This window comes from Oculina patagonica, chromosome 4 (genome assembly GCF_052425735.1).
Source record: "Oculina patagonica isolate OP01 chromosome 4, crgOcupat, whole genome shotgun sequence".
NCBI lineage: Eukaryota > Metazoa > Cnidaria > Anthozoa > Scleractinia > Oculinidae > Oculina > Oculina patagonica.
In genome coordinates, this window is record NC_135761.1 from 15,026,011 (window position 1) to 15,043,652 (window position 17,642).

At 41.3% G+C, this 17,642-nt stretch overlaps 1 protein-coding gene across 1 annotated transcript; it reads left to right on the forward strand.

Annotated features, from left to right (window-relative positions):
• The first annotated feature begins 2,745 nt into the window (after window positions 1-2,745).
• Window positions 2,746-8,235, forward strand: LOC144648173 (uncharacterized). Its single transcript, XM_078507803.1, has 3 exons — window positions 2,746-4,104; window positions 4,241-4,582; window positions 4,720-8,235. The coding sequence occupies exons 1-3, from the start codon at window positions 2,746-2,748 to the stop codon at window positions 8,233-8,235; spliced, it is 5,217 nt and encodes a 1,738-aa protein (XP_078363929.1).
• Window positions 8,236-17,642: the final 9,407 nt, after the last annotated feature.

Consider the following 17,642-nt stretch of genomic DNA (forward strand, 5'->3'; position numbering starts at 1 on the left):
GCTTTTATGTCTTTCATTGTTCAACACTAAGTTTTCTTCCGCGCGCTCATTTGAAAAACGAGAATTTTGACATTTTTTTACTTTTTTAGATGAGTCTTCAAAGCCGAAATAAACATAACCAGATAAGAAACCCACTAAATGCACTAGATAGGGGAGGGGGGGGGGGGGGTCTGTCTGCAGGCCCGCTTTACAACAAATTTCAAGGATTCGCTTGACGTCCTTGACTATCTCTTGGGTACAAATTGTGATTTGACCAAACGATTCAGTTATAACAAACAACACAGACACATACTGGACATTAATCCTCGTGATCTGAACCGGGGGGGGGGGGTACTCAAAAAAGTTTTGTACGGGGAGGCTCCGCCCCGAACTCTTACCCATCACCCTTTTATATACCATTTTGACAGAAATTGTACCCCTTTAGTATCCACCTTTTGCTGAAAAAAAGGTACCCATCTCATATACCTGAAAGACATGGTATACAATTAGAACATGACGTTTTCTTGTCATTTTCATGTAGCGCTTTAAAAATTGAAATTATACAGCCATAAATTGCATCTGTTCGAAATACTTTAATTAAAGGCCCTTTTAAAAAAAAAAAGGGGAATGACAGATTCCCATACCCTTTCGTATACCAAAACTTGTGAAATCCCTACCCTTTTTTAAAACTGAAGACTAAAAAGGTACCCCTTTCGGGCGGAGCCTCCCCGTATAGGCCATTATGGGGACTACCCCCCCCCCCCACCCCCGGATCTGAAACGAACATTTTGTTTATCGTTTTATATCGGTAAACGATACCCATATTAATTGATAAACATTGGGCATTTATGCAAATTCACACACGATTGGGGTCATATTTGAATTTTCTCCAATGATCAAAACAGAGATGTTTTCTGTTTTTATTGGTTAAATTGGAGTTACTACTTACTTCGGGGACGTCACGATTACACTTGCGTTATATCAAAATTAGAAATAAAAAAAATACGCTTCCTATCACTAAAGATTCTAGAAAAAATTACACAGCTGATCTGAACTTCTACCTATGTTTACTTGGGTCTTGTGTGCGTGTTTCTATCTCTTTTGGAATGAAAAGAATTCGAGATGAACTTGAAAAGAGAGGAGCTCAAATTACAACCAGCGTGACAGTATTGCATACATTACAAAGGTCATGCAAACACGGCGTGGGTCATTCATTAATCTGTTTGCCTTGATCTTTGTGCAGTGATAACAACAGGTATTTTTTCAAGATCGCCAGTCGCATGCAGTCGGCTGTTACTTCTCTTTTAGTGTTCTGGGCAGATGCTCATACCTGCCACTCTATCTACGGATAAGTCAGTGACCTTATCTGAATGAAGTGAGCTGCATCTCAGTGATTGCTGAACTTCGAGATCGCCATCCTCGCTTGCCACTCACAGCAAGACCTAGTAAGTGAGCTGTAACGCCTTGTTTACAAGCATCTAACGGTAGAATAGTTGTACAATATGCGAGAAGACTACAAGGTGATTCTTGAGAAGTTAACGAACAATTCATACGAGTGCTTGTCCCGAATGAAACGTGATAACATGAATCGAAACTGACAAAAGTTCCGTGTCGAACGGGAGAAATAACTTCGCGTGGTTTCTTATTTTAGTACCTTGGATCATTACTACTAAGACCGCCTTATATATTAGGTTTATGTTATCGCTTTAAAGACATACCAAACTAATCTGGATATACTATGAAAATCCAGGCAATACTTACGTAATACGACTACATTCTTGCGGGAAATACACAATGAATTCATTCACTGCCTGTGGTGTCTATTACTTAGTTAATTCGAAATCAATTATTAACACATCTGCTGACGTTTCCATTCCATTCAAATGAATTAAAATACAATTATTTCATTTCAAAATGTAATTTTATCGAGTTTATGTGATATTTTAGTGTGATTTAATTTTGGCGGGAAAATAGCCATAAGAGCGATCAGAGGCATTTTTGAACAAAATTCGTGGAAAAAGAATTCTTTGTGCCAATCAATAAATTCTTGTTTTTGATTAAGAAGGGTATGGACTGTTATAAAATGGCTTTTAATAAAAAATAAACCACCGCACTTTTGAAAAAATTAAATTTGAAAATCCCCGAAATTTGCTCTGTGGCAAGGCACAAGCTACCTACCTAGTTTAAAAAAAATGGTAAAAATTACAGTTAAACTGAAAAGTTGTTTCGAAACACGCAAAACATCAACAACCAGTTAATTTACCTTGAGAAAAATATTTGTGCACGAAATGCAAAAGAAAGATCTGTTTCCAGTACCCAGAATTTGTCCTTTTTTATGACGAATTTTTGCACTTTCTGTGCCAAAAACTAGGGGGGTGTTCAGTCTCAGGTTTGAAAAGGCAGAAAATCATTTAAATGCCACCAATCGTAATCATATCTGATAGGTTTCAAATGCTGAAAATATTAGTTCAATCTGCTGACCCCCATCTTTTGGCATTGCCTGGTTTTCTCTGACAATGACTGTTAAAAAACGTGCTCAAGGAAGGAATCGAAGAGAACGGAAAGGAGTCTAGTGTGAACATTGGTCTATCTCTGTAGTACGGAATATCTATCGAATCACGGAATTATCTCTTAGGATACTATTGTCATTTCTCGGAATCTATCAAGGAGTCGAAATAAAGAGTATGGATCGATACAACATTCTGGTGCCGAGACCCGGGAGAAGAACCGGGACAGGAAAGGAACTGTGAAAACAAGCTTCGAACAATGTCGGAACTGAAGAAGAAATTGAAGAAGAAGGAAAAGGTTCGTGAAAGTCACCGCGTGTTCGTCAGGAAAACCATTCACGAAGCAAAAGATCAAATAGACAAGCCGGAAGAGCCTAATGCTCTGAAGAAGCTCAAATCCCTGCGTTGTACGTTACAGGATAAATTGTCGGAGCTAAAGACATTGGATAACGAAATTGTCGATTTGGTAGACGACTCGAAGATCGAAGAAACCGTGAGTGAAAGTTGTGACTTCCAAAGTGCAATTCAAGCCTGTATAGTCGACCTAGAAACAGCTATTGATGCGAAAACAAACGAGGGAAAAAGTCAGGAAGGGCAAGGAGCGATTTTGGATTCGCAATCGTCTAATAATTCAAGCCTTCAAACGTCAGGGACACATTCAAGCGGGTCAACAAACATTGCGACTCATGCAAAGCTGCCTAAACTCGAGTTGAAGAAATTTTCCGGCAATCCTATCTATTGGCATCCCTTCTGGGAATCGTTTGAATCGGCCATTGACAAAAACACCAGCTTGAATGATGTGGACAAGTTTCAGTATCTGAAATCACTCCTAGAAGGTCCCGCAGCTCAAACAATTTCTGGATTAACGCTGACAAGCTCGAATTACAGCCATGCGGTTGAGTTGTTGAACAAGCGCTTCGGAAGCAAACAAGTCATCATTTCGAAGCATATCGAATTGTTGATGCAACTTTCAAGGGTAAACGATGGAAACGATCTAAAGCAATTGCGGCAACTTTTGGACAGAACAGAGGCAGCAGTTAGAAGCCTTCAAGGAATCGGCGTTCCAACCGAAACATATGGAACATTCTTGACGCCTGTAATTATGGGAAAGATTCCACAAGAATTACGTCTTATCCTGAGTCGAGAGGCATCCGATGAATGGGACCTTGATACTATCATGAAGTCGTTCACAGAAGAATTACGAATTCGCGAGAGGTGTGCTTTGGGACCGGTGACCGAGCAAGAAAGGTCAAAGGAAAAACATGGGTTTGGACTTGGATTTCGTCCTGGTCAAAACAGAAGACCCCCCACATCGTCAACTCTATTTTCAAGCAACGAAGGACCGCCGCTAAACAAGGATACGTGGTGTACTTTCTGTAATGGACCACATCCTTCAACCAGATGTGCTGTTGTAACCGACCCCGAAGCAAGAAAGAAAATTCTCCGTCGAAAAGGGAAATGTTTTGGTTGTCTGAGGAGTGGTCATTTGAGTCGTGATTGTCAGGCTCGATGTTACCGTTGTGGCGGGAAACATCATTTAGCATTGTGCAACGTCCAAGAATATCCAGGTCAACCTTCTCCAGCCGGACAAGCGAGAGGCAACAATCAGGAACAAACTGTGAGTACAAATTTGTATTTCACTCAAGATGTTAAGAACAACTGTGTTTTGTTGCAAACGGCTAGAGCGATTGTCAGAAATCCTAATGGAGAAAGTTCCTGATGTGAGAATCCTGCTCGATTCTTGTTCTCATAAGTCTTACATAAACACGCGATTAAGGAGCAAATTAGGCCTATCGCCGATTGCAACTGAAACAGTCCTAATTAAAACGTTTGGAAATAGTGAAGCATCATTGAAGAAATGTGACGTTGTTCAGTTTGCATTGGAATGTCAAGACAATTTGACAGTGTTTGTTAATGCCTATGAAGTTGATTTGATTTGTGGCCCTATTGCAAACCAAACGATTGAAGTTGCACAGCAGTGTTACCCACATCTGCAAGGTTTACCTCTAGCTGATTATTCACAAGGGGATGAGGAACTTGAAGTGGACATATTAATTGGAGCAGATTATTACTGGTCAGTCGTTCAAAACCATGTGGTACGGGGGGAGATTCATGACCCTGTTGCAATTCGCACAAGATTGGGGTATGTGTTGAGTGGTTCTGTAAATGTCGCAAATTCATGCCAAAGTCCCTCAAGTGTTAACATGTCACATGTAATGAAGACGGAGTGTAGGTGGTCGAGGAAGATTTTGTCTCAAAGAATGATTCCCTCAAAAATGAACTGAGCAAGTTCTGGGACTATGACACTCTTGGAGTTAAAGAAGAAGAAGAATTTCTTGGAGATTATCTGACCAAGGTGAAGTTTAACGGGGTCCGTTATGAAGTGTCTCTCCCATTTAAGGAAGAACATCCTGTTATTCCCGATAACTACTTGTTGGCACAAAACTGTATCGCATCTTCCTTGAAGAGATTGAAAGCTAAGCCAGACATCTTACAGCAGTATGACACTGTAATCAAGGAACAATTGAGCTCAGGTGTAGTTGAAATGATTGACAAGAGACATGAAGAACAATGCCTTCCTGGAACTGTTCATTACATTCCTCACAAAGAAGTGGTGAAAGAGGATAGAACCACAACCAAACTGCGAGTAGTCTATGATGCTAGTGCAAAGTCTCGAACCGAAACAAGTTTGAATGATTGTCTCCTGCCAGGCCCTGCCTTAACTCCATTGATTTTTGATATCTTGGTGAGATTCCGTTTACACAAAGTAGCTCTGATCGGAGATTTGGAGAAGGCTTTCCTGAACATTGAAATTATTCCTGAGGAGAGAGATTTGTTGAGGTTCTTGTGGATAGATGACATCAACTCTTCAAATCCGGAAGTGATCACACTGAGATTCACACGGCTTGTGTTCGGCCTTGTATGCTCTCCATTCATTCTGAATGTGACACTAAGGAATCACTTATCAAAGTATGAGAACATTGATCCAAGTTTTGTAGACACTGTTGTCAGAGCCTTGTATGTTGATGATTTTGCGTCTGGGAAGGACACGGTAAAGGACAGCTTTGAACTTTACCGGAAATTGAAGTTGCGCTTCGGAGAAGGAGGCTTTAACATGAGGAAGTGGGCATCAAACAGTCAAGAGTTAACGGAGCTGATCAAGAAAGAGGAAGCAGCAATATCAGCAACGCCTAAACCATTTTCTGAAGTAACTCTTGCATCAAAGTCTAATGTGGTTGAAGATGGTTCTTCAAACAATACTGTGAATGAAGAAACCCTGATCAAGGTGATGGGTGTTCCGTGGGATCGAATAGAAGACAACCTCAAGTTTGATCTTACTGCCTTTTCTGGACAAGCCTTGGAAGGAACTCTAACAAAACGGAAACTGTTGAGCACTACTGCTCAATTCTATGACCCACTAGGCCTGTTGTCACCAGTTATTTTGCCACTGAAGTGCATGTTTCAAGAGATTTGCGGGTTAAAGATTGATTGGGACGAAACCCTGTCAGAAGATCTCACATCACGTTGGAAGGAATTATTTGAAGACATGGAGAGAGTCTCGAGTATTGCAGTTCCCCGTTGTATTCTGGATGAAGTAGAAGTGGGAGACATTAAATCTATCCAACTCCATGGATTTGCAGATGCCAGCAAATATGCATTTGGAGCAAATGTTTACATCAAAGTGACAACCTCTAATGTCTGCTCTTCACATCTGCTAGCATCGAAGACCCGAGTTGGCCCCTTAAATGGAGAAACAATTTCTCGACTGGAGTTGATGGCTGCGTTAACGTTAGCAAATCTGATGACAGTTGTGTATGAGGCACTGGTCCACATTGTGAAGGTAGATGCAGTGTTTAATTGGACAGACTCTCAAATTGTGTGGTGGTGGATCAATGGAGAGTCTAAGCAGTTTAAGCAGTTTGTGCAAAATCGTGTTCAGAAGATCCGAAGTCTTTGGAAGAAGGAACATTGGAGATACTGCCCATCTGAGCTTAATCCAGCTGACATAGCTTCACGAGGAGCTAAGAGTTCCATCATCGCATCCAGCGAACTTTGGTGGAAGGGAGCACCATTTCTAAAGGAGGAAGAGTTTGACTGGCCAAGCTTACCCAACTGTCCAGCAAGTGGAACAGCAGTCCCAGAAGAAGCTCTAAGTGAATTAAAGAAAGAAAGTTCATCTGAAATCTCAAGAGTTATGACAGTATCAGTGCAAAGTTCTCAGAGCATCTCAGAAGTTATTCAACCAGAAAGATTTAGCAGTCTCAGCAAACTTCTCAGAGTGACCGCTCTTGTGCTGAAATTCCTCCAAAGGCTCAGAAAGAAGACAGAAACACATGATATCAGCATGGAGGACATGAATGCAGCTAAGCATCTCTGGTACAAAGAGGTCCAAACTAAACTTGAAGAAAGGGAGAAGTCTAGTTCTACATGGGAACAATTAGCAGTCTTCAAGGATGAACAAGGAGTTCTACGGTGCAAGGGAAGGATCCAGAATTCTTCATTACCGTATTCAGCTAAATTTCCTATCCTGTTACCAAGGAAACAGCACTTCACAAAGTTGGTGATAATGCAAGCTCATGGGAACGTGAAACACAATGGTGTTAGAGAAACTCTTACTGAAATCCGAGCCCAATTCTGGATTATCAAAGGTCGTCAAGCGGTCAAGGATGTACTCTCGAAGTGTGTCACATGCAAGAAGATCCTAGGAAGAGCCTACAGTACTCCACCCGCTCCACCTCTACCTTCATTTCGAGTTTCAGATGATCTGGCATTTTCCAAAGTTGGAGTGGACTTTGCTGGTCCCCTGTATGTAAAGAATATCTACGAGTCCAAAGGAGAGATGTTCAAATGTTACATTGCTCTTTTCACGTGTGCCAGTACAAGAGCTATTCACGTTGAACTTGTTCCAGACCTCACCGCTTCCTCGTTCTTAAGAGTGCTTAAGCGATTCTTCTTTAGAAGAGGATTACCGAACTTGTTCATTTCAGACAATGGGAAAACCTTCAAGGATGGAAAAGTGAAGAAGTTTGTTCTTAATCTGAACATTGACTGGAAATTCAATGTGCCCACAGCCAGTTGGTGGGGAGGTTTCTTTGAAATCTGCGTCAAACTAGTAAAGCGGTGTCTCAAGAAAGTGCTTGGAAACGCAAAGTTGAGTTATGAAGAACTGGAAACAGTCTTGATTGAAACTGAAGGAGTTTTAAATTCCAGGCCCTTAACCTATGTCTACGATGAGTTATCAGAAGGTCCTCTCACTCCTTCTCATCTTGTGATTGGCCGTCGACTGTTAGACCAGTCCCCTGTTGTCACTGCACCTATGAACACGTTGGCCAGGCGAGAAAGATATTTGAACAATCTCCTCGACCACTTCAGAAACCGATGGAAGGAAGAATATCTGACTGGGATCCGTGAGTACCAGAAACTTAAGGGAGGAGAGCCGAGAAGAGCCATTCAAGTAGGAGATATTGTTCACATCTATGCAGACAAGAAACCTAGACAGCAGTGGAGACTGGGGAAAGTAGAGAAACTATTGCGGGGACGAGACAACGTCGCGCGCGCAGCAGAAGTGGTGACAGTGGACAATTCTCTCAACAAGACTCTTCTGAAACGTCCGATTCAGAAGCTCTACCCTCTTGAAGTTAATGAACTTGACGAAGTCACAGCTAATGCGGAAGCTGTACAGCCAAACAGCGGATGGAACATTCAGATGGTCAGGGATGAAGACATCCCAACAGTTACTGTTGCATGAACTGTCTGAACCAATTTGAACACTGAACTGAATTTAAGAGTCATATTTAAAGTTTGTCTCGCCTTATGATTGACTCCGTCAATCAGGGGGGGAGTGTGTTGTAAATAAGCTAGGGACTAGGGCCGATTTTGACCTGCGAGGTCTGAGTCGAGTCTCGTGATTGACAGTTAAAAAACGTGCTCAAGGAAGGAATCGAAGAGAACGGAAAGGAGTCTAGTGTGAACATTGGTCTATCTCTGTAGTACGGAATATCTATCGAATCACGGAATTATCTCTTAGGATACTATTGTCATTTCTCGGAATCTATCAAGGAGTCGAAATAAAGAGTATGGATCGATACATCAGTACAGAGTCCTCATGTCATTATTCCTTGCTGATGTCTCAGCTTCCATGGCCAAGTTACACTGAAGTCACAAATACACAAAAAAGAAAAGTATTACCTTAAGGTTACTATTTTTAGCGGCTACTAATTTTAGCGATTTTTCAGAGCAAGATTTAGCGACTATTTAATTTAGCGATTTTTCGAAAATTTTTTAGAGTTAGTGATATTGTATGAACCAGTTTTTAATGTACATATAGCTAAGATCGAAATAAATGTCCAGTAAAAGTACAAACTCACTTGCAATTGAACGGAAATTTGCATTGCCAGAAAGAACAAAGTAACCGGCATTTATTTTTAAATAAATTTTTCAAGTCGACTATGCTTAGATTTGTTTCCCTTTGAGGTGGGAGATGGGTACTTAAATTCAACGAGTATTAAATTTAACTGAGACAAATTTTAGCGAGTACTAAATTTAGCGATTTTTTCAGAACTCGCTAAAATCGCTAAAATTAGTAGCCGCTAACACTAATAACCTTAAGGTAAACTGCCAGTGACAAAATTGGAAACGCATAGAAACGTGATTGTTATAGCGATCTTTTATGCCCATTTTCACTAACAAGACATTTGTGGCAATTTTACTTACTTACTTACAGTTTGCTTGACACAATCTATAAAATGCTTTATTCTTCTCTGATGCTTTAGAAAGATGGGTTGGTACAAGCATATAAGGTTTCATCAGCTCGAGCAATGTCATTTATTTTCTGCATGGAATTTTTATTGTAGTTTGTGCATCACAAACAGACCTCAAATATCAAGAGACTGAAAACATAATATCATACTTCCCACCCCTTGCAACCCATTGCCTCCAGCTTCCCCCCCCCCTCCCTTATCACCCCACCCTACCGAACTCTCTTCCCTAATTTTTTAATTATTACTAGTCTATAGTTATTATATACAGTTTAGTTTTCTAGGTTTCCACAAAGAAAGGCCGGTATTCCTAGAATTTTGAATATTTCATTAAATACCCAAGCAAGATTGTTTTATCTGGAAGTAATATACAGCTATTTCGAGAAAGGTTGTCGGAAAAAAAAAAACATCAAAGTGCACGCGACAAGACCGAAAGGTGGTCTGGGTATTCACTGGAATTTTGCATATTGGCCTAGAGGAAATTTACAAGTTTGTATTTTTGCACGTGGAGAATTTGTTTTTCTTCTCAGGAGGCCTATATCTGTAGCTTAACTTTTACTGTCGCATGTCTTTGAGTGAGGAAAAAATCTTCTGAACTTCAGAGGGTCTAAACGTACCTTGTTTCTACATGTCTGAAAAGAAAGAAAACCTGAAAATTGCGCTTATTTTGTTGTTATATCTCATTAGTATTCAACACGTGCAGTAGCTCAATACGTCTACCCATACTACCTTTAGGGATTGGCTTGTGCAGTTTTGTGCTTTTTTCCGACAACGTTTCTCGAAATAGCTGTATTTAAAGGGAACTCACTGATGCAGTGGCATGTTCTAAAACTATAGCTAGCCAGTTAGCCATTCATTCCTTCCTTCCTAGTCTAGGAGCTAAGGCTGAAAAGAGGCCGTTAAAATAAATTTCGTTGCACCCCCCTGCTATATTTGTCTAAATAGCATAACATTGTAGGAAAATGTCTAAGGAATACGGAATGACGTATTTTACTGATGGGCCAGCGGGACATCACTCTGTTATTGGACATTTTTTACCGGTACCCTTTTCGACGCTACGTTAATTATGCAAATCTTATATTAGTTTTGCCACGGATTTTCAAATCTTTTTAGGATACACAATATTTAGTCAAAATTCTCCAACCTTGATCACATTATTAAGCAAAAGTTAATTTTGCTGTAAAGTGCGTTTTAAGGCTGTTTCCATAGGAACTGTTGCTACGAAACGTTATTAATTAACTAATGGCCAAACGTCAATTTTCTATGTTCTAAATAAAAACAATTCCCGAAAAGGTGCCGAGCAGATTTGTGCAGCGCGAGTATAACACATTTGTTTGCCGAAATGCTTGTTTTTGTTAGCTTGCTGGACTTCTTTTCATGTTCAGTAACTAATTAATCTATTGTTCCAAATTAGTAAACAATAACGCAATGGTGTGCGCTTATGGTAATTACTCATTCATTTGAGAAAGTCAATCAGAAGAGCTCCTGTTACGCAGCGCATTACGTGTGATATTGGCTTAAATAATTTTCTCAAGAATTTTTTCCAAGATGTGGCACTTTCCCACGTGAGCGATCAAACTTTGAGAGGTAAGTGATAACAATTCGAAAATTACATTTATACAATATCGTGATTTATTTACAAATTTTCCTACACGTGGCGAGTCGCACTCGTAACGCAAATTTCTCTAGGAACCCAGACCAAAAAGAGTTAGTATTAACAGTTAAAATAAAGTTATCTAAATTATAACAAGAACTTATGACCCTGGCTGGTTCTGTAGCCTGATATTTTGCGCCCAGTTTTCCGTTGACGTGTTAATAATATTGATAATGATAATAATAAGAAGAGGAAGAATAACATTTAAAATCTATTTCGCGCAAATTAACATACAAATATGATCAAATGCGCCTTACGCTTTCCTTTCTGCTTTCCTATCGTGATATAGATATCTAAATTTTTACGTGCAAAACTTTGCAATCTTATTTTTATTAAATTAGGGCATTCTTTGTGCTCCTAAAATATTTGTTTCATTTTTTCCAAACTGAGAGTCTTTGCTAAGTGAGTTTGGCTATAAACGGAAAAAAGCCGCCCTTTTTAATTAATATGTGTTATATTTCTGTTTACACTCATGTAGTTCTTTTGATATGGAGGTATCAAACGGTGACGAAAAAGACGACATTTATCTTGGGGTTCCACCTAAGAAAAAGTTAAGATGTGCATCCAGTGGGGTGGAGTGTGAAGATTCAGTTGCCCAAAAAACTGCACTACCTAGTTCAACAGAGTATACTGAATGCAGCCAGTTCAGCAAGCGAAAAACTAGATCAATGAGCAAGCCAATTGATTGGTCGATTTGTATGTTTTGCCAGCAAGCAAAGTGCCATGGTGTACGAAAGCTTTTCAATGTCTCCACAACAGACGCTTGCAAAGTCATAGAGACTGCCGCAGAAAGGAAAGGTGATGAAACCATGCTTCGACGTATAAGGGGAGTCGAACTGATTGCAACGGGTGCAAGATACCATAGCAGCTGTAGATCTCAGTATGTAAACTTTAGAAGTGCGAGTCAATCTGCAAGTAATGTGGAAGACATTTACACGCGGGCGTTTGAAGGTCTAGCGCAGGAGATTGAGACTGATATCAACAGCGGGAAGGTTTTAAACATGACGTCCCTTCTTCAGAGATACCGAACAAAACTTGAAAACCAAGGATGCAAAAGTGCTTACACATATCGCGCGGAAAAGCTCAAACGCAGACTCCAGAATTGGCTTCAAGATAAAATTGTATTCCAGAAGCGTCCAGATCGATCTCAGTCAGAGTGGGTGTACTCAAGCGCTATATCCGTGTCTGCTGTATTAAACAAGTTAGCCAAGGACGGAAAGTCTGATACTTGTCATCAACCGGAGAGTACTGATCCAGTACGACACGACGATGAGTTTGCAACACTGTATCATGCAGCAACAATTTTACGACAAAGCATCACTAGAGAGTGTCAAAGCGTGACAATACAGCCCATCGACACAGATGACCTGACGTCTAGCAGTGTGCGATCAAGCATTCCAACCACACTATACAGGTTCTTGCAAATTCTCATTTCAAGTACGGATACACTCGAAGCAACTTCAAAGGAAACAGTGAGTGAGGAGGATGACAGGCATATTTGTGCCATTGCGCAAGATTTAATACATGCAACAACTCATGGAAGAGTTAAAACGCCGAAACATATCGCTTTAGCGATGTCTGTGCGCCACATAACTGGGTCCAAACAGTTAGTTACAATGCTCAATCGCTTTGGACATTGTTCATCGTATGATATCTTAGAAATCATGGACACCAGTATTGCAAATGAGGTTATTGCAAAGTCTTCACAGCAAATGGTTGTTACTCCCTCCAATATCACTCCTGGCGCGTGTGTACAAGTTGCTGCAGATAACAATGACTTAAATGAGGAAACGCTTGATGGCAAGGGGACAACACATGCCACAACTATGGTGTTGTTTCAACGGAAGCAGTATGGCCCGAAACCAAAGCAGAAATTGTATGCTGATCATTCCCATAAAAAACGATCTCTGTCAGGTCAGTCAGCTGTCGAGCCTGTGCTAGAGTTCAGCGCACATGGACGGCGACCAGAAGTGGTGTTGTACTGGGGGAAGATCCAGCAGGAATGGTTTTAGTGGTTAGATGATCCTCTCCGCAAGATTTCCATCCAAACCGACTTTTCTTGGTTTCTTTGTCGTCTGAGTACTGCTGGACTGTTCAGCAACGATCCTATGAGTCAAAGTGATGGCCAGCACCTTCCAGGCTGGAGTGCGTTTAATGGCAAAATTTCCTCTGCGTCCCCGCCAGTCACATCTATTGGTTACTGTCCCATGATTAATGCTTCATCTACAGAGTACAGCACCATATATACTGTTATGAAGAACGCTCAGAAGGTGATGGACAGTCTAGAGCAGAAACACAATGTCATAACCTTCGACTTAGCCATTTACTCTAAAGCCAAGGAAATACAATGGAGGCTGCATGAAGAATTCAAGAATACCATTCTGCGTTTGGGAGGTTTTCACGTTGCACTTAATTACCTTGCCGTGATCGGCAAAATGTTTGACGAAAGTGGCCTGTACGATATCATGGTTGAGTCCGGTATCTACGGCAGCAATGCAGCATCGGTACTTCTGCAAGGCAAGTCATACAATAGAGGAGTAAGAGCGCACAAGATAGTAATGGAAGGACTACTCCGTATGCAGTGGCAGTCTTTTCTTTTGTGGATGGAGCATCAAGGCATCCAGGCTGACGCTACATTCTCCCAGCTTGTCGAGGCATGTCAACAATCAGTCGACAACAGCGACCTCAGACCAAATTCTCTCCGCCTCCTCGATAGTACCGGGCCCATTCAAGAGCTATATGCCTCGTTCTGCAGGCAGGGGAAAAAAGGCTCAAAGCTGTTCCATTTCTGGAGTAACTACATTGACATGGTGATGCTACTGTTGCGCCTGATAAGAGCTGAGCGAGAGGGACTGTGGTCGCTCCACTTGAACGCAGTGGCTGAAATGACTCCTTACTTTTCTGTAATGGACCGCGTTAACTACGCAAGGTAATGAAAGTTAAACATGTTATGTTGAGTGATAACGTTATATAAACAATCATCTAAATTTGTGATGAGAAATCTAGTTGATTTGGAAAATACCTGGAAACTTGCATATGATGGCCCGAATAGTTCTGTTGTGGATGTAGGTGGGCATTTAAAAAGTCTTTTTGTTATTGTTTTTCATAGATGGCTTCCAGTGTACATTGCGGACATGAGGCTACTACCCACTCTGGCTCCAGAAGTGCATCAAGAATTTGAGAACGGAAACCACCCAGTCAGCAGATCAGAACAACCTTTCTCACAGGTCTGGACTGATATGGCCGTTGAACAAACCGTAAACCTAGACAGCAAGGCGAGAGGGGGGATAATTGGTATTTCTAGGAATCCTTCAGCACTGAAAAGGTGGTTTCTCACAAGCCATGAAAGGTCAGCGATTACTGCTTCAACCAAGCTGATGTGTGGCATTGATGACAGCAGCCGTATCGGAAGCCATAAAGAGTCAGGAAAACCTAGGAAGATACGAGATGAGATAGATGTCCAGAAGGTGGTAGCTGTAATCAAGGAATCCATGGTAAATCCATTCAAGCTGGCTTGGGAAGACGAAGAACCAGCGCCACTCCTCAACATTGCGACTGGTGTGGTGATGCCACCTCAGACAACAGACCAACTGTTGTTTGCAAAACAGACGGGAGCGGCCAGAGTGAAAGAATTTGTGTCCAAAAGGCTTGACAGCAATGCCACTGGCTTTTGGGAAAAAATCTCGAAGGCCAATGTGTCCACGTTTGCCTCGTTGTCCAAAAAGGTGAAGATCAGGAGAGCAGAAGAGAAAGAGATTACCATAAACGGAGATCGCAGCTTGTTTGGGCGGTTACTAGTCGTGGCAAGGAACCGTCATATCGACCTTAAGGAGGTAATGAGTTATGAGCTAACAAACGTGCCATACGCACTGGCACATGCAGATGGCTCGCTGAGGAAGACCACCAAGAGTGTGCTTTTGGCTGAACTGGAGCGAGTATCTCCTGGAGTGGGAAGACTTCCTACAAGCGAGCTAGAAGCAGCCTTGATCTTCGATGGAATGGCTTTGCTCCAATCCTTGAAGTCAGCTGGTTGTACTACCTTTGGAGATCTTGCTCTAAAGCTATTTTCAGTAGTCACAGCAGCACTTAGCCAAGAACATTGTTCAAGAATTGATGTTGTATTTGACCGGTATGACAACCCAAATTCCATCAAGGGGGAGAAAGAGAACACCGAGGAGTAAGCAGCGCGCTTCAAATCCATATCAACTCTGGAAAAACACCAATCCCGAAGCAGTGGGCCAAGTTTATGAGTAATCCCATAAACAAGATATCTTTGGTGCGTTTTCTGTGCGAGACATGGGTTAAAACAGCAAAATCAGAGCTTAAACCTGAAAAGAGGTTTTTGATCGGTGGAGGATTCCGTGATCCGTCCGACGCAGTTGAAGTAGTAAACGGCACTATAACGTCATTGCCAGACCTTCAAGCAGACCACGAAGAGGCCGATACCAGAATTCTTCTGCACGCCAAACACGCTTCAGAAACCTGTGGAAGAGTCATCATCCAGTCCCCAGACACAGACGTTGCAGTGCTCTCTGTGCACTTCTTCTCGACTCTGCCTTGCAGTGAACTTTGGTTCAAGACCGGTACGAAGGACAAACTTCGTTTCATACCAATCCATAATCTCCAGGATAACCTCGGCCGTGCAGTGTGCGATGCGCTCCTAGGTCTCCATGCTATCACAGGCTGTGACACCACTAGCGGGTTAGCTTCCATTGGCAAGAAAAAAGCACTGAAGGCACTGCGCAGTAATACAATTGTCTCAGAACAACTGGTATCATTGGGCAGTACCATCCCTCCGACACAAAAAACCATGGAATCGTGCGAATCATTTATCTGCTCTCTGTACACCTGTGACAGGAAAGCTGGAACAACAACAGACAGTGTCAGATACTGGATGTTCTGCCAGAAACATCAGAAGAGTGAAAGCCTTCCTCCCAGCAGCGACAGTCTGTCCCACCACATTAATAGGGCAAACTACCAGGCTTATGTGTGGAAAAAGTCTTTGTGCAATAATCAAGACCTCCCGTCACCAGACAATAATGGCTGGGCAATAGAAGATGATAAACTGATACCAACATTGATGACAAAAGATCCCGCACCAACAAGTCTTCTGGAGCTAACCATCTGCAAATGTAAAAGTTCTGCTTGCAGAAGAGACCACTTGTGCCAGTGTCGGGCAAACGGCATACCATGCACGGAAGCTTGTTTGTGTATGAGTGATGAAACCTGCATGAACTCTTTCCGCCTAGATGCCAGCGATGACGATGATTATTAATAGAAAACGTTTCAAAAGCCATCCTTTTTTGGAGGATAAGAACTGAATCCTGTGACTATAATACGAGGAAGTAACAATGCACGTCATGGATCTTGTAAGAATTTTGTTTGCTTTTTTTGCTTCAAAACACTTGAAGTTTGAAGCTTGGAAACAGTTAAAAAAAAACAGTTTTTCAAATATGTTCAAACAAAAACCATTTAAAATGACAAAACATGATAAAAGAGTGCTACACACAACTCTGGTAAACAACTTTCTGTGAGATTATTTACGGTTTAAGCTTTTTAAATAGATTTATTTCTACGAACTGTAATCATTAAGTCTCCTAGCAACAGTTACTAGGGATACAGCGTCAGAACAATCTTAAAACAAGAATAAGTAAGTTTCTATTCTGTGTTCAAATTTGGAGTATTTTGGGAAAAAATTGGATAGTCTACGATCATTTGAAAGTCACTGACACAATTTAGGCTTGCAAAATTAGCATAATGGGATAAAACGATACCCGTACGGGAATGCCGATATTGGAGCGATGTCCCGCTGGCCCATCAATAAAAAATATTTTTCTGTATTCCTTTGACGTTTAACTGTCTTTTTTTGCTATTCTCACAAATATAGCAGAGGGGTGCAACGACTTGAACAATTCTCAGACTTGGCTCCTAGACTATCCTTCCTTCATTCATTGGATCGTTCGTTCGCTTTTTCGTTACAGTTCGTTTCTTCATTCAGTTGGACAGTCAGTCACTCAGTCCGTCTGTCCATTAGTCTGTTAGGTAAATTTTCTAGTGCAAGTCTGTCAGTCGGTCGGTCGGTCTGTTGGTTCAAGTCAGTCAATCATTCAGTCGGTCGGACGGACCGTCAGTCAGTCAGTCATTAGTTAGTCAGCCACGTAGTCACTTTAGGAATCAATTTGTTTCAATTAGTTTTTACGCACAGCTGCAAGATAAATTGAAAGATAAAGCCGTGACACAGTTCCTTTAAGCACACCATCAAGAGAAAACATCGCATGTACTCTTGCAGGGGTGACTTTATTACAACCAGTTAAAACAACAAATTTGAATTTTTTAATTCCAAAGATTTTATGTTCCTTAGCACGCCGCTTTTATTGGGGAGAAAGTTCTTTGATGTACGCTACATTTTACTATTTAAATCTTTTAAATGATCGTAAACTCCTTTTACTCTTAAGCAAATTTCTTATAATAATGAAATAATGAATAAGTCCTGGGGGGGGGGGGGAGGGGACTCGCATATAAAAGTGACGGGGACGGTCGTCGTCTCGCTTAGGGGTGTCAATTTCGGATTTTTGATATCGCTTAGGGTGTTCCGGACAAAAAGCCAATATTTTTAGCCATAATGGTCTCGTTTAGGGTTACACAGGAAGAAATATACAAATAGAATTCTTAGTTTTTTGGTATCTTTTAAGGGTCAACAAAAGGTTGAGCCACACCCAGATTTGGTCTTTTTTGGGTTTGTTC

What these genes read in the sequence shown, in the direction of transcription:
- LOC144648173 (XM_078507803.1), top strand. Translation starts at nt 2,746, where the DNA reads ATGTCGGAACTGAAGAAGAAATTGAAGAAGAAGGAAAAGGTTCGTGAA. An exon ending in GCAACAATCAGGAACAAACT is followed by an intron (nt 4,105 to 4,240) that starts GTGAGTACAAAT and finishes TGTTCTCATAAG; the next exon opens with TCTTACATAAACACGCGATT. An exon ending in CAGTCGTTCAAAACCATGTG is followed by an intron (nt 4,583 to 4,719) that starts GTACGGGGGGAG and finishes GACGGAGTGTAG; the next exon opens with GTGGTCGAGGAAGATTTTGT.